General features: G+C 41.1%; 1 protein-coding gene across 1 annotated transcript in view; it reads right to left on the bottom strand.

Annotated features, from left to right (window-relative positions):
• The window catches only part of MSANTD4 (Myb/SANT DNA binding domain containing 4 with coiled-coils), a 102591-nt gene that overhangs the window by 34037 nt on the left and 44974 nt on the right, over positions 1-23580 (bottom strand). Inside the window, 1 exon segment of the mRNA XM_053708569.1 lies at positions 6876-6977. Within this exon segment, the coding sequence (XP_053564544.1) occupies positions 6876-6977 (102 nt within the window).

Below are 23580 nucleotides of genomic sequence, written 5' to 3'. Positions count from 1 at the left end.
AAATTTTCTTTTGCCAGATGCCCACTGTATCATTACGGCCGGGGACTTTATGCCAAGGAGTAGATGTAATAAGCAGCGGATGCTGCTTTCTACGCCCGTAGCTTGCCAGAAACGTAAGTTAAGAAGCAACGGTCGTAATATATACAATAGGGATGATTTACACCCCCTGCTAGCGGCCGATTGGCCACGAATATGCAGGGGGTGGCATTGCACAAGCATTTCACTAAATGTGCAGTGTTAAATGCCAACAGCGTATGCTCTACTATAATTTTGTATTGTGTGTGTGTGGTAGTGGTGAAGGCAACATAAATATATTACCATTAAAGTTAATGGTTTATGTTAACATTTTTTAATACATATGTTAGCGTTTTCTTTGTATGGATGCTCGTCTTTAAGCAAATACACACACAAACACGTACACTTTATAAAGATAACACTTAGAATACATGTACACTAAAAAGCTTAAACACACCACAGATTTTTCTGCAGAAAAGGCCACAATTAAATTTCTTAAAGTATTGAATTCAGAAAACATACTTTTGTAAAGTGCTTTTATTTATGACCAAGCTGTTTGATTTTTCAATCAATAAATCAGCAGATCGGAAAAAAAGGGCAGAAATCAATAATGTACAATGCCTTGCAAAAGTATTCCCCCCCCCCCTTGGCATTTTTCGTGTTTTGTTGCCTTACAACCTGGAATTAACATGGATTGTTTGAGAATTTGCATAATATAATTTACAGAACATGCCCACAACTTTGAAGATGTTTTTTTTTTTTTTTATTGTGAAGCAAACAACAAATAGGACAAAATAACAGAAAAAGTCAATGTGCATAACTATTCACCCCCCCTAAGATCAATACTTTGTAGAGCCACCTTTTGCGGCAATCACACCTCCAAGTCGCTTTGGATAAGGCTCTATGAGCTTGCCACATCTTACCACTGGGATTTTTGCCCATTCCTCCTTGCAAAACTGCTCCAGCTCCTTCAAGTTGGATGGTTTGCGCTTGTGAACAGCAATCTTTAAGTCTGACCACAGATTTTCTATTGGATTGAGGTCTGGGCTTTGACTAGGCAATTCCAACACATTTACATGTTTCCCCTTAAAGGGACAGTAAACCTTACAAATAATGTTATATAATTCTGCATATAGTGCAGAATTATATAACATAACATTATAAAACATAATTTCCCCTTTTGAATTTTTTAAAACAACTGCTGTTTTACAGACCCGCTCTCTGTGATCTTCTGAGCGGGTCTGTTTTTTTCAAACAGCGCATCGGGCCAGCTGTATTCACAGCCCGGCCCGACCGCACCATAACACTAAGTGCAGCTCGCTCCTGCTCTGTCTGACAGCAGGAGCGAGCTGCACTTAGTGCTATGGCGCGGTCGGGCCGGGCTGTGACTATACAGCTGGCCCGATGCGCTGTTTGAAAAAAACAGACCCGCTCAGAAGATCACAGAGAGCGGGTCTGTAAAACAGCAGTTTTTTAAAAAAATTCAAAGGGGAAATTATGTTTTATAATGTTTGTGCTAATATAATGTTATATAATTCTGCACTATGTGCAGAATTATATAACATTATTTTTAAGGTTTACTGACACTTTAAACCACTCAAGTGTTGCTTTAGCAGTGTGTTTGGGGTCATTGTCCTGCTGGAAGGTGAACCTCCGTCCTAGCCTCAAATCACACACAGAGTGGTACAGGTTTTGCTCAAGAATATCCCTGTATTTAGCACCATCCATCTTTCCCTCAACTCTGACCAATTTCCCAGTCCTGGCTGCTGAAAAACATCCCCACAGCATGATGCGGCCACCACCATGTTTCACTGTGGGGATGGTGTTCTTTGGGTGATTTGATGTGTTGGGTTTGCGCCAGACTAAGCGTTTTCTTTGATAGCCGAAAAGTTAAATTTTAACCAGAGGACCTTCCTCCATACATTTTGGGAGTCACCCACATGCCTTTTCACAAACTCAAAACGTGCCATTTTGTTTTTTGCTGAAAGTAATGGCTTTCTTCTGGCCACTCTACCATAAAGCCCAACTCTATGGAGCGTACGGCTTATTGTTGTCCTATGTACAGATACGCCAGTCTCTGCTGTGGAACTCTGCAGCTCCTCCAGGGTTACCCTAGGTTTCTGTGCTGCCTCTCTGATTAATGCCCTCCTTGCCCGGTCCGTGAGTTTTGGTGGTCGGCCGTCTCTTGGCAGGTTTGCTGCTGTGCCATGTTCTTTTCATTTGGTTATGATAGATTTGATGGTGCTCCTGGGGATCATCAAAGATTTGGATATTTTTTTTTTTTTATAACCTAACCCTGACTTGTACTTCTCAACAACAGTGTCCCTTACTTGTTTGGAGAGTTCCTTGGTCTTCATGGCAGTGTTTGGTTAGTGGTGCCTCTTGCTTAGGTGTTGCAGCCTCTGGGGCCTTTTAAAAAAGGTGTGTATATGTAATGACAGATCATGTGACACTTAGATTGCACACAGGTGAATATCATTTCACTAATTATGTGACTTCTGAAGGTAATTGGTTGCACCAGAACATTTTATGGGCTTCATAACAAATGGGGTGAATACATACGCACATGCCAATTTTCTGTTTTCTATTTCTAAAAAATAGTTTTATGTATATATTTTTCTCATTTCACTTCACCAACTTAGACTATTGTGTTCTGATCCATCACATACAATTCAGATTAATAAAACATTGAACTTAAGGCTGTAATGTAACAAAATAGGTAAAAAGTCAAGTGGGGTGAATACTTTTGCAAGGCATTGTATGTAATTTTACATTTATGCAATTGTGCTAACTAGCTATAAAATGAGGTGCCAAACAAACTTGCTTTAGAAATTAATACATGTGCTTTTATCTGCTCGAAGATATTTGTAACTATGCCATGTGAACCTGTGACTTTTCAAGGCCTAGCAAAACGCATAACTACACACATGCTGCTTTTGAGCTCTAAAGGCTAACAAAAAATAGTGTGAACCAAAGAGGAGATAACTTGTACGGCCTTACAATCATGAAGAGAGCCTATGTCTAATAGTAGTTTGAATAGGGGGAAAGGACCAAAACTCACCCAGGGGGAGAAAGGGAGAGCAGGACACTGTCATACTCATATTTTAAAATAATTTCAGAGCACACTGATACCTTTTTCTTTATTTATTTGTTTGTGTGTGCAAGGTTCCTCTATTAACGGTTTCTACTAACTTTGATATTGTTAATTGGGAGAGTAACTGCTGAATACCTGACAAATAAAAGGTTTGTCTAATTTAAAAAGATATGTTTAACTTTTGTAGGTTTCTTTTCATATGACCATAAAGGGTACTGTTGAACCAAAAAATATTGGGAGATTTATCTTTATACACAGGAATATGCAATAATATTTTTATGCTAAGTTTTTGATATTCGTCTGTGTTCCATTAGTGAGGCAGTGTACATTAAATTGCATTACATTTTAAAGATATTTTAGATGGATGCGCTATGACTTACTTTTTAATGTAGGATATGAAATTCAAATTCCCCGCACTCTGCCACCCACTTCAAAAGTCAATTTTTCTGTGAACTAAAGGGTTGAACTGTTCTCCAATCAGCACTTTACCCTTTGGGTGCCTTTTGTTGTAGTTAAAGCGCTGATTGGACAACAATTCAAATCGTTGACTTTTGAAGTGGGCATCGGAGCGCAGGGAATTTTAATTTCATATCTATATTAAAAAAGTAAGTTATAGTGCAACTTTATTACAACTAAAGAATTAAACTCCATCTAAAATATCACTAACATTACAAAACTTTTTATAAAGGGGGAAGTTTACCATCACTTTAAAAATGAACATTTGAAAAGACTTCCAAATTACAGACCAAAGGCATTCGACTTATATGCCTAAACAAATATATGACCGATGTTTTCGAGGAATGTGTTAATATGATTTATGGGGATGGATATTTGCAACTTGGTATTAGATGCAGATTTCAGCATGCATACTTCTGCATTTTAATCACTGTGCTGTAAGAGGACCTGTTATTAACATCTAACATATTTACTAGTGCTTCTTTCGCAGCGGACAGGGTCTATAAGTCAACAGAACCCTGAGAAACCAATGTTAAAGTCAAAAATGTGTTTTCTACTTAAAAAAAAAATTAAAAATGAAAGAAATTGTCAGAGCTCGCAATATCAATTAATTGCAGAAAAATGGTAATCACAGAATGTCCATTAATCAAGCTAAGAATCAGAGATTTAGAGTATGAAGAATATCTGTAGCAACTAACTAACTAACTAGCTAGCTACAGCCACTTACAGGTAAGACTCTATTTTGAAAGACGGGAACCTACACAGTGACAATGACCAGACAGAGCCAGAAGACACTGAGGAATTATAATGGAGAGGAAGAAAACACAGAAAATAAAGATGCATATAGTGAAAACCTAAGTAAAAATAGGAGGATCAATATGTGCAGGTGCCAAATTGACAAAGAAATCACAAAGGGTGCACAGCATTTAGGCAATGAGTGAGTCGGAGGGGGGGGTTGGGAGATGATAAATGGTTATTGTGATTTAAAAAAAAAAAAGAGGCATGGGGGAATATGTGATACAGATGTGCAGAACATTTCTTAACTTATCTTGGCAAACAAGATAAAAGATGTATCCAGGATGTAGTGTTTGCTCTGGAGACATGCAGTTTGGATAGCGATGCGCAAGGTTTCCAGGTATCTGATACAAAACCAAAATAATTATTGTGGTAACAGGGCTTTTGATGCAGCTCTTCTTTGTGATGTACATTAGCATGCTACTTGTCACATTTCAGAATGGCTATTAGAAAGTGTGATGCAAGGACCAGCACTCCTATTATTTCACTACCCTTGCAGCACATAGCAGGTAGTTGGATACAGCATTTATATTAACAGATGGGGCTGCAGGGCCAGGGGTCTGGTTTGAGGTCTGATCTGGGTATGGGGCTGACAGAGGGGCTGCAGAGGTTGTATTTATGCATGTGACTAACAACTACAGTTCTGATCTGTGGGGTAATGTTGGTATGTGTTTAACACAGGGGCAGCAGACCTTGGGTATTAGCTGAGGTCTGATGTGAGCATTTTACAGAGTAGTTACAGAGTCTTGGGGTTTGATTTGAGTGGTATGAAGTGTGCATGTGGTTTATAGAGGGACTTCAGGGCCAGGAGGCTGATCATAGGCATATACCTCAACTGTCACGATTTTTGCGGGACAGTCCCAAATTTGAGGGGTTCTTTCCCGGGTTTCTAGCCATCTGTCCCGCATTGCCCCATGCATTTAAAAAAACTTTTTTTTTTTTTTTTTTTTTAAATCTATTGGGCCCATACTCAGAAGCAGCTGGCTTTTTTCTCCCAGGGTTATATACTTGTTAGATTCCCTGTGGAAAAGGAATTATGTGTGGGTTAAGCAGGAGTAAGAAGGCTGTATACCCTCTGACCTCAGGTAATGTTGACCTCTAACCCCTGGTGATAATACTAGCATGCCTTCAGTTTTATACGATGAGCAGTGCTAACACCAGGGTAACGAACAGTGCCAGCCTCAGACTGCCAGCTAATGTGCTTGCCAACCCCAGGACCCCATACAATCAATTACAGATACCCATATATGATGTAGTGTGTGTGTGTGTCTATCTGTATCTATAAGTGTATCTGCATGTATAAGTGTATGCTATGTAGTGTGTGTGTGTGTGTGCATCTGCATATATAAGTGTATACTATGTAGTGTGTGTGTGTATCTGCATGTGTAAGTGTGTTACTGTGAATTTTTGCTGACTTTAAAGGCCTGAATCTAGAATATTAATAAGGAATGCAGAGAGCAGTTTTAAAGAATCTGTTATTAAATGTCCAATCAAGATAAAAAAATATATAGCACTGTCTCTGCAAAGCCTAATTAACCCTTTGAGTGCTAAGCACTTTCCCACCTGGATGCTAAGCTGTTCAAAGTTTTTTTTTTTTTTTTTTTTAACTTTTTATTTTTTCAACTTTTTTTTTCTTTTTCCAGATCCCCAAGACTTACACTGTTGGAAAGGTTAGGCGATTACCTTTCCAACGGTGGGTCTTGGGGTTCTGTAGCTCCTTAGATGCCTGAGATACAGGCTTCTAAGCAGCATGCCCCTTTTCCATATGCTTAACATTGTTAAGTTTTAATAAAGTTGCGCAGTGACGTCAACATATCATTGCGTGTGACGTCACTGCACATAACGTGAAGCCCGGGTGATGCCTGTCACTATACAGGCCCAATCGCCGGGGTAAGAATGGGTGGGAGCCCCAGATCTCCCTCAAGGTGGGAGAGTGCTGGCGACGGCTCTGAGCCGTCGTTAACACCTGAGTGGGAAACTCTGCGACGGCTCAGAGCCGTTGTTAGCACTCAAAGGGTTAAATACAGAGCTCACATAGCTATACCAGTGGTTTGAGCTTGTGTTTGATTTGCTGCCTAAAAGTATTAAAAGATATGACTTTATTTAGAATTTTATTTATATTACTTTGGTCTTATGAATTTTGAAATGTTGGGAGGTATGTCTTAGGTCTGATGTAGGCATGTGGTTGAGACAGGATTTCCAGAGCCAGAAAGGGAAAGCAAAGCCAAGTATATGATTTTAGGTTGGATGTAGATATGTGCCTGATAAGCAGCGCATAACCAGATGTCTGATTTGGGGTCTGATGTGGGCATTTAGCAAAGCAGAGCCATGGGTCCGATTTGCTGAAACTATTTTAAGTTTTAGGATAAGTAGACTGGGTTAGTGCTATCCTCTCATAGAAAAGTAAGTTACTTTGACATTTCCACACCCCTGTATAAGCATATTTCCTAGCAAGACTGGCTTCCGTGAATTAAGATGCCAAGCACTGATCTCTCTAACATTAAGGGTCACATACCTGCTCATCGCTAGGCGTCTTATTATACAGAATTCTATTTTGACGAGCGCTCATCTGGATTCCCAAGCATGGATTTGATGATCGCTTTTTCCAACTAGGACCCTGTAATGTCAGAAGAGGGCATGGATTTTATATTGCCTTTAGATAAGACAGCTAGTTTGACAACTTAAATACATACTGTATATGGGTTAAGATTGGTTTCCAAGTATTAAATTTATCCAAAATTCTTCTGTTACTAAGCTTGATCTTTATTTGAGATTTAGTATTTTACACAACAAGTTCTTGTTTTATTTTCTGTGTTTTTACTAGTTCTACCTTACTATTAATAAAAAAAACTGATGCTATCCTTGTTTACTTCTATGCCATTTTTATGCATAATAGCAGCTTATTAGCCTTGGCCTTTGCTGCATACCAGTAAGCAATGTTACAAAGCCTGTTGTAAACCACCACCACAATTATCATAGGTACCATATTGTTTCTTATATAAAATAGGTCTTGGAGTATAGATGAGCTGAACATGGTTGATACTGAGGCATGTTTGCAGGTTTCCTACAACTTCTAAAGTAGTCATCAACCACTTTACCTATGTGCTATGTACTGTATGCTGTGGTTACTTTGCTTAGGAAGACAAATGTACTCAATTTTTGCAATAAATAATTTGGACATTCAAAAGTTAATAGTTTAACGCATCTCCACTAGCTTGAGAACAAATAAATAGCTTTATTCAGTGCAATTCAGTTTATGTAAAACAGCATAGGCTGTGACATACAAATTGTATTGTGTTATTTTGTCTGTGTGTATATGCAAATGTATATGCAAGCAATACTTTATGAGCAACAAATTGGCCAGCACTCTCTGGATTTCTGCTTCAAAGTGCTTTTTCAATTGTGTGTGTGGTTGTCATTTTTGGGGGGCTGCTTCCAAGACTTTGGATAAATAAATAGTTTATGTTTGCTGAATTCTTCAGTGTTAAACCCTGTTTTTTATGTACTTGGAACTTTTGATTGTATGAACAAATTTCTTTGAACTGTAGGACTTTTGTGCCCACTGTCAGTGAGGACTGGAAATGCTAAACATTTGAATAATGCCAGCTGGGTATCTTAAAGTGTTGAGAAAAAAAAATCTCAACATATATTAGACATATAAATTCTAAAGGAAACTGCTGCAGATACCCAGCGCCTTTAAAGCTATATCACTATACAGACCAATTTCTGGGACTACAACTACCACAATGCTGCTATTAAGAAAGAATGTGTTAATTATATCAGCTTGTTGCTCCTACCGAGCATTCTTAAAATATCAAAATAATTAATTTTAAACCTTTATATCTCAGCAAAAATTGCTCCATTGTTAAACAAATAGAACCTACTAGAAAATAAAATCTATCTGCATACAAAATTTCATAAAGACTAGTGCAGTATTTTTTGGCCGGAGCTTCAGCTAATCGTTTTCAATTTTAAGAGGTAGGCAAAAGTTCCTTTTTTCAACACATTATAGTGAGACAATTGCACTCTAATTCTTTACAATTGCACGCTCTATCACTAGCAACCCTGCTTCTCTGTGTGTGTTAAACTGCCATTGAACCAATCAGCAGGTAGAGCATATATTTTTTTTTTACTAGAATAATTGAAAAAATAATCAAAATTACTTAAAAGTTGCAGCATTTACAGTCCCTAAGGGTGTTCACAACACTAAAAAATTTCAAAGTAATTTGTCCATGTGTTACAAAGGTACAAGCACCTGAAAAAGAAAGTTCAAAAATGAAAAATCTGGTGGAACTTTAAAGGGACAGTCAACCCAAAAATAGTTTTAAAGTGAATGTCACTTTTGATGCTAAAGTGCCCGGTTTTTAAAAATTTGATTAAAAAAAACAGGGGCACTTTAATTCATCAAAATTTACATTTCACTCCTGTTGAGAAAAAAAAACAAAAAACTTACCTTTTAATCTTCACAGGAGCTCCAGCTTCCTCCACCCGTCGCAAAGCCTCTTCCTGGGTCTAAAATGAGGAATCCGGCTTCCTCCAATCACAGCATTGAATCAGACACGGATTCCCCCGGGGGGGGGGGGGGGGGGAGAAGCCGTGATTGGAGGATGACCTATCCATCATTTCTGACGTCAGAAATGGCTTGCAACGACCGGAGAAAGCTGGAGCTGCTGTAAAGATTAAAAGGCAAGTTTTTTTTCTCAACAGGAGTGAAATGTAAATTTTGATGAATTAAAGTGCCCCTGTTTTTAATCGAATTTTTAAAAACCGGGCACTTAAAGGGACACTGAACCCAAATTTTTTCTTTCATGATTCAGATAGAGCATGCAATTTTAAGGAACTTTCTAATTTACTTCTTTTATCAATTTTTCTTCGTTCTCTTGCTATCTTTATTTGAAAAAGAAGACATCTATGCTAAGGAGACATCAAATTGTTGGTTCAGAACCATGGATAGCACTTGTTTATTGGTGGAGTCCAATCAGCAAGGACAACCCAGGTTGTTCACCAAAAATGGGCCGGCATCTTAACTTGCATTCTTGCTTTTTCAAATAAACATACCAAGAGAACGAAGAAAATTTGATAATAGGAGTAAATTAGAAAGTTGCTTAAAATTACATGCTCTATCTGAATCACACAAGAAAAAATTTGGGTTCAGTGTCCCTTTAAGCATCAAAATTGACATTCACTTTAACCCCTTAACGACCGAGGACGTGCAAGGTACGTCCTCAAAAAAAAAGGCAGTTAACGCCTGAGGACGTACCCTGCACGTCCTCGGTGTGGAAAGCAGCTGGAAGCGATCCTGCTCGCTTCCAGCTGCTTTCCGGTTATTGCAGTGATGCCTCGATATGGAGGCATCCTGCAATAACTGTTTTAAGCCATCCGGTGCAGAGAGAGCCACTCTGTGGCCCTCTCTGCACCGGAGATCGGTGGCTTACAGCGTTGGTGGGTGGAAGCCGGACCGGGAGGCGGGTGGCGGCCATCGATGGCCCTAGAGGTGTGGAGGGGGGCGGGATCGTGGGCGGGGATGCCAGGGGGCGCGCACTGACGTGCGCACGTGCACGGGAGGGTGGGGGCGGGCGCGTGCACAGGGAGGGAGCGGGTGGGAACCGCTACACACAGAAAAAAAAGTGTAGCAAAATGGAAAAAGATTGTATAAAAAAATAAACAAATCGGATAAAAAAGAAATCAGTTAGGTGGTGGGGGTTGGTCTGTGGGGAGGGGGAAGCTACACTACAGAAAAACCAGGCAAAAAGTAAAAAAAAAACATTTTTTTGCAAACTGGGTACTGGCAGACAGCTGCCAGTACCCAAGATGGTCCCCAATAAGGCAGAGGGGAGGGTTAGAGATCGGTTTTGGGGGGATCAGGGAGGTTGGGGGCTAAGGGGGGGATCCTACACAGTAGCATATGTAAATATGCTAAAAAAACATAATTTATGCTTACCTGATAAATTCCTTTCTTCTGTAGTGTGATCAGTCCACGGGTCATCATTACTTCTGGGATACCAATACCAAAGCAAAAGTACACGGATGACGGGAGGGATAGGCAGGCTCTTTATACAGAAGGAACCACTGCCTGAAGAACCTTTCTCCCAAAAATAGCCTCCGATGAAGCAAAAGTGTCAAATTTGTAAAATTTGGAAAAAGTATGAAGCGAAGACCAAGTTGCAGCCTTGCAAATCTGTTCAACAGAGGCCTCATTTTTGAAGGCCCAAGTGGAAGCCACAGCTCTAGTAGAATGAGCTGTAATTCTTTCAGGAGGCTGCTGTCCAGCAGTCTCATAAGCTAAACGAATTATGCTACGAAGCCAAAAAGAAAGAGAGGTAGCGGAAGCTTTTTGACCTCTCCTCTGCCCAGAGTAAATGACAAACAGAGAAGACGTTTGTCGAAATTCCTTAGTTGCCTGTAAGTAAAATTTTAGAGCACAGACTACATCCAGGTTGTGCAGTAGACGTTCCTTCTTTGAAGAAGGATTTGGGCATAAAGAAGGAACAACAATCTCTTGATTGATATTCCTGTTAGTAACTACCTTAGGTAAGAACCCAGGTTTAGTACGTAGGACTACCTTATCCGAATGAAAAATCAAATAAGGAGAATCACAATGTAAGGCTGATAATTCAGAGACTCTTCGAGCCGAGGAAATAGCCATTAAAAATAGAACTTTCCAAGATAACAACTTTATATCAATGGAATGAAGGGGTTCAAACGGAACGCCCTGTAAAACATTAAGAACAAGGTTTAAACTCCATGGTGGAGAAACAGTTTTAAACACAGGCTTAATCCTGGCCAAAGCCTGACAAAAAGCCTGGACGTCAGGAACTTCTGACAGACGTTTGTGTAACAGAATGGACAGAGCTGAGATCTGTCCCTTTAATGAACTAGCAGATAAACCCTTTTCTAAACCTTCTTGTAGAAAAGACAATATCCTAGGAATCCTAACCTTACTCCAAGAGTAACCTTTGGATTCACACCAATATAGGTATTTACGCCATATCTTATGGTAAATCTTTCTGGTAACAGGTTTCCTAGCCTGTATTAAGGTATCAATAACTGACTCAGAAAACCCACGTCTTGATAAAATCAAGCGTTCAATTTCCAAGCAGTCAGCTTCAGAGAAGTTAGATTTTGATGTTTGAAGGGACCCTGTATCAGAAGGTCCTGTTTCAGAGGTAGAGACCAAGGTGGACAGGATGACATGTCCACCAGGTCTGCATACCAAGTCCTGCGTGGCCACGCAGGTGCTATTAGAATCACTGATGCTCTCTCTTGTTTGATTCTGGCAATCAATCGAGGAAGCAACGGGAAGGGTGGAAACGCGTAAGCCATCCTGAAGTCCCAAGGTGCTGTCAGAGCATCTATCAGGACTGCTCCTGGATCCCTGGATCTGGACCCGTAACGAGGAAGCTTGGCGTTCTGTCGAGACGCCATGAGATCTATCTCTGGTTTGCCCCAACGTCGAAGTATTTGGGCAAAGACCTCCGGATGAAGTTCCCACTCCCCCGGATGAAAAGTCTGACGACTTAAGAAATCCGCCTCCCAGTTCTCCACTCCCGGGATGTGGATTGCTGACAGGTGGCAAGAGTGAGACTCTGCCCAGCGAATTATCTTTGATACTTCCATCATAGCTAGGGAGCTTCTTGTCCCTCCCTGATGGTTGATGTAAGCTACAGTCGTGATGTTGTCCGACTGAAACCTGATGAACCCCCGAGTTGTCAACTGGGGCCAAGCCAGGAGGGCATTGAGAACTGCTCTCAATTCCAGAATGTTTATTGGCAGGAGACTCTCCTCCTGACTCCATTGTCCCTGAGCCTTCAGAGAATTCCAGACGGCACCCCAACCTAGAAGGCTGGCGTCTGTTGTTACAATTGTCCAGTCTGGTCTGCTGAATGGCATCCCCCTGGACAGATGTGGCCGAGAAAGCCACCATAGAAGAGAATTTCTGGTCTCTTGATCCAGATTCAGAGAAGGGGATAAGTCTGAGTAATCCCCATTCCACTGACTTAGCATGCACAGTTGCAGTGGTCTGAGGTGTAAGCGTGCAAAGGGTACTATGTCCATTGCCGCTACCATTAAGCCGATTACCTCCATGCATTGAGCCACTGACGGGTGTTGAATGGAATGAAGGGTGCGGCAAGCACTTTGAAGTCTTGTTAGCCTGTCCTCTGTCAGGTAAATCTTCATTTCTACAGAATCTATAAGAGTCCCCAGGAAGGGAACTCTTGTGAGTGGAATGAGTGAACTTTTCTTTTCGTTCACCTTCCATCCATGTGACCTTAGAAATGCCAGCACTAACTCTGTATGAGACTTGGCAGTTTGAAAGCTTGAAGCTTGTATCAGAATGTCGTCTAGGTATGGAGCTACCGAGATTCCCCGCGGTCTTAGTACCGCCAGAAGAGCACCCAGAACCTTTGTGAAGATTCTTGGAGCTGTAGCCAATCCGAATGGAAGAGCCACAAACTGGTAATGCCTGTCTAGGAAGGCAAACCTTAGGTACCGATAATGATCTTTGTGAATCGGTATGTGAAGGTAAGCATCTTTTAAATCTACAGTGGTCATGTACTGACCCTCTTGGATCATAGGTAAAATTGTCCGAATAGTCTCCATCTTGAACGATGGAACTCTTAGGAATTTGTTTAGGATCTTTAAGTCCAGGATTGGTCTGAAAGTTCCCTCTTTTTTGGGAACCACAAACAGATTTGAGTAAAACCCCTGTCCCTGTTCCGATCGTGGAACTGGATGGATTACTCCCATTAACAAGAGCTCTTGTACGCAGCGTAGAAACGCCTCTTTCTTTGTCTGGATTGTTGACAATCTTGACAGATGAAATCTCTCTCTTGGAGGAGAGTATTTGAAGTCCAGAAGGTATCCCTGAGATATTATCTCTAGCGCCCAGGGATCCTGAACATCTCTTGCCCAAGCCTGGGCGAAGAGAGAAAGTCTGCCCCCCACTAGATCCGATCCCGGATCGGGGGCCCTCAATTCATGCTGTTTTAGGGGCAGCAGCAGGTTTCCTAGTCTGCTTGCCCTTGTTCCAGGACTGGTTAGGTTTCCAGCCTTGTCTGTAGCGAGCAACAGCTCCTTCCTGTTTTGGTGCAGAGGAAGTTGATGCTGCTCCTGCTTTGAAATTACGAAAGGAACGAAAATTAGACTGTCTAGTCTTGGCTTTGTCCTGAGGCAGGGCATGGCCTTTACCTCCTGTAATGTCAGCGATAATCTCTTTCAACCCGGGCCCGAATAAGGTCTGCCCTTTGAAAGGTATATTAAGCAATTTAGACTTAGAAGTAACATCAGCTGACCAGGATTTTAGCCACAGCGCCCTGCGTGCCTGAATGGCGAATCCTGAATTCTTCGCCGTAAGTTTAGTAAGATGTACTACGGCCTCTGAAATGAATGAATTAGCTAGTTTAAGGACTCTAAGCCTGTCCGTAATGTCGTCCAGAGTAGCTGAACCAATGTTCTCTTCCAGAGACTCAATCCAGAATGCCGCTGCAGCCGTGATCGGCGCAATGCATGCAAGGGGTTGCAATATAAAACCTTGTTGAACAAACATTTTCTTAAGGTAACCCTCTAACTTTTTATCCATTGGATCTGAAAAAGCACAGCTATCCTCCACCGGGATAGTGGTACGCTTAGCTAAGGTAGAAACTGCTCCCTCCACCTTAGGTACCGTTTGCCATAAGTCCCTTGTGGTGGCGTCTATTGGAAACATTTTTCTAAATATCGGAGGGGGTGAGAACGGCACACCGGGTCTATCCCACTCCTTAGTAACAATTTCAGTAAGTCTCTTAGGTATAGGAAAAACCTCAGTACTCGTCGGTACCGCAAAATATTTATCCAACCTACACATTTTCTCTGGTATTGCAACTGTGTTACAATCATTCAGAGCCGCTAACACCTCCCCTAGTAATACACGGAGGTTTTCCAGTTTAAATTTAAAATTTGAAATATCTGAATCCAGTCTGTTTGGATCAGAACCGTCACCCACAGAATGAAGTTCTCCGTCCTCATGTTCTGCCACCTGTGACGCAGTGTCTGACATGGCCCTAATATTATCAGCGCACTCTGTTCTCACCCCAGAGTGATCACGCTTACCTCTTAGTTCTGGTAATTTAGCCAAAACCTCAGTCATAACAGTAGCCATATCCTGTAATGTGATTTGTAATGGCCGCCCAGATGTACTCGGCGCTACAATATCACGCACCTCCCTCTGAGCGGGAGATGTAGGTACTGACACGTGAGGCGAGTTAGTCGGCATAACTCTCCCCTCGTTGTTTGGTGAAATTTGTTCAATTTGTACAGATTGACTTTTATTTAAAGTAGCATCAATACAGTTAGTACATAAATTTCTATTGGGCTCCACTTTGGCATTGCAACAAATGACACAGGTATCATCCTCTGAATCAGACATGTTTAACACACTAGCAAATAAACTTGCAACTTGGAAATACAATTCAATTAGAATAATATTAAAACGTACTGTGCCTTTAAGAAGCACAGAAGATCTATGACAGTTGAAAATTAATAAATTGAAACAGTTATAGCCTCAATCCTTGTAAACAACACAACTTTAGCAAAGGTTTAATCCCATTAGCAAAGATAACAAATTCTGAAAGCAGGAAACAAATTACAGAATAAACGTTTTTTATCTCAGTCAAACTATAATTCTCACAGCTCTGCTGAGAGAAATTACCTCCCTCAAAATAAGTTTTGAAGACCCCTGAGCTCTGTAGAGATGAACCGGATCATGCAGGGAATACAATGAGTTGCTGACTGAAATATTTGATGCGTAGTAAAAGCGCCAAAAAACGGCCCCTCCCCCTCACACACAGCAGTGAGGGGGAACAGAAACTGTCAGAAAACAGATTAAGCAACTGCCAAGTGGAAAAATAGTGCCCAAACATTTATTCACTCAGTACCTCAGCAAATGAAAACGATTTTACATTCCAGCAAAAACGTTAAACATAATCTCTAGTTATTAAACAGCTTTATGTATTTCTTACAGTGTAATTCTAGTGAAGTACCATTCCCCAGAATACTGAAGTGTAAAGTATACATACATGACATTATATCGGTATGGCAGGATTTTCTCATCAATTCCATTGTCAGAAAATAAAAACTGCTACATACCTCTATGCAGATTCATCTGCCCGCTGTCCCCTGATCTGAAGTTTACCTCTCCTCAGATGGCCGAGAAACAGCAATATGATCTTAACTACTCCGGCTAAAATCATAACAAAAACTCTGGTAGATTCTTCTTCAAACTCTGCCAGAGAGATAATAACACACTCCGGTGCTATTTTAAAATAACAAACTTTTGATTGAAGATATAAAACTAAGTATAATCACCATAGTCCTCTCACACATCCTATCTAGTCGTTGGGTGCAAGAGAATGACTGGGAGTGACGTAGAGGGGAGGAGCTATATGCAGCTCTGCTGGGTGAATCCTCTTGCACTTCCTGTTGGGGAGGAGTAATATCCCAGAAGTAATGATGGCCCGTGGACTGATCACACTTAACAGAAGAAAAAGTTTATTATTTTTAAAAACCCTTTTATTTGAGTACTGGCAGACTTTCTGCCAGTACTTAAGATGGCGGGGACAATTGTGGGGTGGGGGAGGGAAGGGAGCTGTTTAGGAGGGATCAGGGGGTGGGATGTGTCAGGTGGGAGGCTGATCTCTACACTAAAGCTAAAATTAACCCTGCAAGCTCCCTACAAACTCCCTAATTAACCCCTTCACTGCTAGCCATAATACACGTGTGAGGCGCAGCAGCATTTAGCGGCCTTCTAATTACCAGAAAGCAACGCCAAAGTCATATATGTCTGCTATTTCTGAACAAAGGGGATCCCAGAGAAGCATTTAAAACCATTTGTGCCATAATTGCACAAGCTGTTTGTAAATTATTTCATTGAGAAACCTAAAATTGTGAAACATTTTACGTTTTTTTTAATTTGATCGCATTTGGTGGTGAAATGGCGGCATGAAATATACCAAAATGGGCCTAGATCAATACTTGGGGTCGTCTACTACACTACACTAAAGCTAAAATTAACCCTACAAGCTCCCTAATTAACCCCTTAACTGCTGGGCATAATACACGTGTGGTGCGCAGTGGCATTTAGCGGCCCTCTAATTACCAAAAAGCAACGCCAAAGCCATATATGCCTGCTATTTCTGAACAAAGGGGATCCCAGAGAAGAATTTACAACCATTTATACCATAATTGCACAAGCTGTTTGTAAATAATTTCAGTGAGAAACTGAAAGATTGTGAAAAAATTTGTGAAAAAGTGAACGATTTTTTGTATTTGATCGCATTTGGCGGTGAAATGGTGGTATGAAATATACCAAAATTGACGTAGATCAATACTTTGGGATGTCTACTAAAAAAATATATATACATGTCAAGGGATATTCAGGGATTCCTGAAAGATATTAGTGTTCTAACGTAACTAGCGCTAATTTTGAAAAAAATGGTTTGGAAATAGCAAAGTGCTACTTGGATTTATGGCCCTATAACTTGCAAAAAAAGCAAAGAACATGTAAACATTGGGTATTTCTAAACTCAGGACAACATTTAGAAACTATTTAGCATGGGTGTTTTTTGGTGGTTGTAGATATGTAACAGATTTTGGGGGTCAAAGTTAGAAAAAGTGTTTTTTTTTTCCATTTTTCCTCATATTTTATAATTTTTTTATAGTAAATTATAAGATATGATGAAAATAATGGTATCTTTAGAAAGTGCATTTAATGGCGAGAAAAACGGTATATAATATGTGTGGGTACAGTAAATGAGCAAGAGGAAAATTACAGCTAAACACAAACACCGCAAAAATGTAAAAATAGCCTTGGTCCCAAACGGACAGAAAATGGAAAAGTGCTGTGGTTATTAAGGGGTTAAGTTATATCTATAAAGTTTCCATAGATCGTTTTTTACAAATGTAGCCCAGTTTTTGCATATATTCCGTTTTCAAGTTAAAGCACTTACTTTTGGCACTGCTGCGTTCAAAAATGTCCGTCTGGCTCCTCCCCTTTTTTCATCATCAGTGACATCATGATCTTCTTGTGATCCCTGTAATTTTTCTATCTTCCTCATAACCAGCTTTAGCGCATGCGCAATGCGCCTATTGTGCTGAAGGGGAACTTTTTCACACAGGAACAAAAACGCTGTGAAAATGTTCCCCTTCAGTACAATGTGTGATTTTAGTATATTTCTTTTGTGCAGTGTGCAATGATAGCTTATTCAGCGGTATAACATGATGAACTGAAAAATGCCATTGCACATTATTTTATCAACCTAACACCGGAGCTAGTATAAGATATGGACAGGTAAAAAAAACACGAGTGACAAACTGTTACTACACATAGCGACAGGCTAGCAAAATATGATAGCAATATGTACAGGGCCGGATTTCCCATTAGGCAAAGTAGGCATGTGCCTACAGACGCCTTGCAGTGAGGGGCGCCTGCCTGTCAGTAATAAAAAAAAAAAATTTTTTTTCTTTTGTGAGGGCATTCATTTTAGTAAGAATTGTGCTGCCAGCTGCTTACAGAGTCGAGTGTTTCATTGGGAATATGTTACAGCAGTTCAGGGAGCCATGAAGGAGAGAGGGGCAAAGATTAAAACTAAACCCCTCCCACCAGGCATGTTGTTTAGTTTCACTTTTATTTTCTGTACTTCTGTTGCCTCACAGCCAAGCTCCATGCTGATGTGTAGCAGACATTTTTTGTTCAAGGAATGAAGACTTCAGGACAGGTTAGGACTGTACAAGGCTTCTAATGATGCCTAGAATGACAACATAACAAGCAGTGCACACTTTAACCCCTTGGCTACCAGAGAGGATTGCAGTGTATTCACTTGTTATGTGCTGTAGTGCATTTTGATAGCCAGGGGGTTAAATTCTGCTTCAGGATGTATGTTTTTGTTCTATAAAGGCATTGGAGGTGAGGAGGTTATGTGGGACTAGCTGCTCTGCTCTTTATTACAAGCTGTCAATTGTGATTTACAGCCTTTAGGGCACTTTGACAACAAAGTTTGTAGACTGTAAGGCTGTTGCTATAAATGAAAAGCTTGATTACTAAAGGTTAACTAGCAAAATAAACATGTGTATGTGTGTAAACCACTCACATGGCATATTTGTTTGTATGTATGTATGTATGTATGTATGTATGTATGTATGTATGTATATATATATATATATATATATATACACACACACACATACATACACACACACACACACACACACATATATTATATATATATATATATATATATATATATATATATATATATATATATATATATATATATATATATATATATATATATATATATACACACACACACACACACACACACACAGTATATACATACACATCACATTACAAATTGTTAATCTGTTCTTTTATCAAGTAAGTGTGGTATGTTTGTGTTTTGTGGTAAATTGAATTTCTAATTTTAAACACGTGTTGACCCCAGATTACATATAATCTACAAAATTCCATGTTTTCCTTTAAGAGCAACATCATAACAGAATTTATGCTTACCTGATAAATTACTTTCTCCAACGGTGTGTCCGGTCCACGGCGTCATCCTTACTTGTGGGATATTCTCCTCCCCAACAGGAAATGGCAAAGAGTCCCAGCAAAGCTGGCCATATAGTCCCTCCTAGGCTCCGCCCACCCCAGTCATTCGACCGACGGACAGGAGGAAATATATATAGGAGAAACCATATGGTACCGTGGTGACTGTAGTTAGAGAAAATAATTAATCAGACCTGATTAAAAAACCAGGGCGGGCCGTGGACCGGACACACCGTTGGAGAAAGTAATTTATCAGGTAAGCATAAATTCTGTTTTCTCCAACATTGGTGTGTCCGGTCCACGGCGTCATCCTTACTTGTGGGAACCAATACCAAAGCTTTAGGACACGGATGAAGGGAGGGAGCAAATCAGGTTACCTAAACGGAAGGCACCACGGCTTGCAAAACCTTTCTCCCAAAAATAGCCTCCGAAGAAGCAAAAGTATCAAATTTGTAAAATTTGGCAAAAGTGTGCAGTGAAGACCAAGTCGCTGCCTTACATATTTGGTCAACAGAAGCCTCGTTCTTGAAAGCCCATGTGGAAGCCACAGCCCTAGTGGAGTGAGCTGTGATTCTTTCAGGAGGCTGCAGTCTCATAAGCCAATCGGATGATGCTTTTAAGCCAAAAGGAAAGAGAGGTAGAAGTCGCTTTTTGACCTCTCCTTTTACCAGAATAAACAACAAACAAGGAAGATGTTTGTCTGAAATCTTTTGTAGCCTCTAAATAGAATTTTAGAGCACGGACTACGTCCAAATTGTGTAACAAACGTTCCTTCTTTGAAACTGGATTCGGACACAAAGAAGGTACAACTATCTCCTGGTTAATATTCTTGTTAGAAACAACCTTTGGAAGAAAACCAGGCTTAGTACGCAAAACCACCTTATCTGCATGGAACACCAGATAGGGCGGAGAACACTGCAGAGCAGATAACTCTGAAACTCTTCTAGCAGAAAAATTGCAACCAAAAACAAAACTTTCCAAGATAGTAACTTAATATCTATGGAATGTAAAGGTTCAAACGGAACCCCTTGAAGAACTGAAAGAACTAGATTTAGACTCCAGGGAGGAGTCAAAGGTCTGTAAACAGGCTTGATCCTAACCAGAGCCTGAACAAATGCTTGAACATCTGGCACAGCTGCCAGTCTTTTGTGTAGTAAGACAGATAAAGCAGAGATCTGTCCCTTTAGAGAACTTGCAGATAATCCTTTCTCCAAACCTTCTTGTAGAAAGGAGAGAATCTTAGGAATTTTTATCTTATTCCATGGGAATCCTTTGGATTCACACCAACAGATATATTTTTTCCATATTTTATGGTAAATTTTTCTAGTTACCGGTTTTCTGGCCTGAACCAGAGTATCTATCACAGAATCTGAAAACCCACGCTTCGATAGAATCAAGCGTTCAATCTCCAAGCCGTCAGCTGGAGGGAGACCACATTTGGATGTTCGAATGGACCCTGAACAAGAAGGTCCTGTCTCAAAGGTAGCTTCCATGGTGGAGCCGATGACATATTCACCAGGTCTGCATACCAAGTCCTGCGTGGCCACGCAGGATCTATCAAGATCACCGAGGCCCTCTCCTGATTGATCCTGGCTACCAGCCTGGGAATGAGAGGAAACGGTGGAAATACATAAGCTAGGTTGAAGGTCCAAGGTGCTACTAGTGCATCTACTAGAGTCGCCTTGGGATCCCTGGATCTGGACCCGTAGCAAGGAACCTTGAAGTTCTGACGAGACACAATCAGATCCATGTCTGGAATGCCCCATAATTGAGTTATTTTGGCAAAGATCTCCAGATGGAGTTCCCACTCCCCCGGATGGAATGTCTGACGACTCAGAAAATCCGCCTCCCAGTTTTCCACACCTGGGATGTGGATCGCAGACAGGTGGCAGGAGTGATCCTCCGCCCATTGAATTATTTTGGTCACTTCTTTCATCGCCAGGGAACTCCTTGTTCCCCCCTGATGATAACGGTCGTCATGTTGTCTGATTGGAACCTTATGAATCTGGCCTTTGCTAGCTGAGGCCAAGCCCTGAGAGCATTGAATATCGCTCTCAGTTCCAGAATGTTTATCGGGAGAAGAGACTCTTCCCGAGACCATAGACCCTGAGCTTTTAGGGATTCCCAGACCGCGCCCCAGCCCACTAGACTGGCGTCGGTCGTGACAATGACCCACTCTGGTCTGCGGAAGCTCATTCCCTGGGACAGATGGTCCAGGGTCAGCAACCAACGGAGTGAATCTCTGGTCTTTTGATCTACTTGAATCATTGGAGACAAGTCTGTATAATCCCCATTCCACTGTTTGAGCATGCACAGTTGTAATGGTCTTAGATGAATTTGTGCAAAAGGAACTATGTCCATTGTTGCAACCATCAACCCTACTACTTCCATGCACTGCGCTATGGAAGGACGAGGAACAGAATGAAGCACTTGACAAGAGCTTAGAAGTTTTGATTTTCTGACCTCTGTCAGAAAAATCCTCATTTCTAAGGAATCTATTATTGTTCCCAAGAAGGGAACTCTTGTCGACGGAGACAGAGAACTTTTTTCTATGTTCACCTTCCATCCGTGTGATCTGAGAAAGGCTAGAACGATGTCCGTATGAGCCTTTGCTTTTGACAGGGACGACGCTTGTATTAGAATGTCGTCCAAGTAAGGTACTACTGCAATGCCCCTCGGTCTTAGAACCGCTAGAAGGGACCCTAGAACCTTTGTGAAAATCCTTGGAGCAGTGGCTAACCCGAATGGGAGGGCCACAAACTGGTAATGCTTGTCCAGAAAACTGATGATGTTCCTTGTGGATAGGAATATGTAGGTACGCATCCTTTAGATCCACGGTAGTCATAAATTGACTTTCCTGGATAGTGGGTAGAATCGTTCGAATGGTTTCCATCTTGAACGATGGTACCCTGAGAAATTTGTTTAGGATCTTCAAATCCAAAATTGGTCTGAAAGTTCCCTCTTTTTTGGGAACTACGAACAGATTGGAATAAAATCCCATTCCTTGTTCCTTTATTGGAACTGGGTGTATCACTCCCATCTTTAACAGGTCTTCTACACAATGTAAGAATGCCTGTCTCTTTATTTGGTTTGAGGATAAGTGACACATGTGGAACCTTCCCCTTGGGGGTAGTTCCTTGAATTCCAGGAGATAACCTTGAGAAACTATTTCTAGCGCCCAGGGATCCTGAACATCTCTTGCCCAAGCCTGAGCAAAGAGAGAGTCTGCCCCCCACTAGATCCGGTCCCGGATCGGGGGCTACTCCTTCATGCTGTTTTGTTAGCAGTGGCAGGCTTCTTGGCCTGCTTACCCTTGTTCCAGCCTTGCATCGGTTTCCAGGCTGGTTTGGGTTGTGAGGCATTACCCTCTTGCTTAGAGGATGCAGAATTAGAGGCCGGTCCGTTCCTGAAATTGCGAAAGGGACGAAAATTAGACTTATTTTTAGCCTTAAAAGACCTATCTTGTGGAAGGGCGTGGCCCTTTCCCCCAGTGATGTCTGAAATCTCTTTCAATTCTGGTCCAAATAGAGTTTTACCTTTGAAAGGGATGTTAAGTTATTTTGTCTTGGATGACACATCCACTGACCAAGACTTTAGCCAAAGCGCTCTGCGCGCGACGATAGCAAACCCTGAATTTTTCGCCACTAATCTAGCTAATTGCAAAGCGGCATCTAAAATAAAAGAGTTAGCCAATTTAAGTGCGTGAACTCTGTCCATAACCTCCTCATATGGAGTCTCTCTACTGAGCGACTTTTCTAGTTCCTCGAACCAGAACCACGCTGCTGTAGTGACAGGAACAATGCACGAAATTGGTTGTAGAAGGTAACCTTGCTGTACAAAAATCTTTTTAAGCAAACCTTCCAATTTTTTATCCATAGGATCTTTGAAAGCACAACTATCTTCGATAGGAATAGTAGTGCGTTTGTTTAGAGTAGAAACTGCCCCCTCGACCTTAGGGACTGTCTGCCATAAGTCCTTTCTGGGGTCGACCATAGGAAATAATTTCTTAAATATAGGGGGGGGGGGGAACAAAAGGTATGCCGGGCTTTTCCCACTCCTTATTTACTATGTCCGCCACCCGCTTGGGTATAGGAAAAGCGTCGGGGTGCACCGGAACCTCTAGGAACTTGTCCATCTTGCATAATTTCTCTGGAATGACCAAGTTGTCACAATCATCCAGAGTAGATAACACCTCCTTAAGCAGTGCGCGGAGATGTTCTAATTTAAATTTAAATGTCACAACATCAGGTTCAGCTTGATGAGAAATTTTTCCTGAATCTGAGATTTCTCCATCTGACAAAACCTCCCTCATGGCCCCTTCAGATTGGTGTGAGGGTATGACAGAACAATTATCATCAGCGCCCTCTTGCTCTTCAGTGTTTAAAACAGAGCAATCGCGCTTTCTCTGATAAGTAGGCATTTTGGATAAAATATTTGCTATGGAGTTATCCATTACAGCCGTTAATTGTTGCATGGTAATAAGCATTGGCGCACTAGATGTACTAGGGGCCTCCTGCGTGGGCAAAACTGGTGTAGACACAGTAGGAGATGATGTAGTATCATGTTTACTCCCCTCATCTGAGGAATCATCTTGGGCAATTTCATTATCTGTGGCAGTACTGTCCTTACTTTGTTTGGA

This window comes from Bombina bombina, chromosome 3 (assembly GCF_027579735.1).
Source record: "Bombina bombina isolate aBomBom1 chromosome 3, aBomBom1.pri, whole genome shotgun sequence".
Classification (NCBI taxonomy): Eukaryota; Metazoa; Chordata; class Amphibia; order Anura; family Bombinatoridae; genus Bombina; species Bombina bombina.
This window is presented reverse-complemented; position numbering and strand designations above follow the sequence as displayed.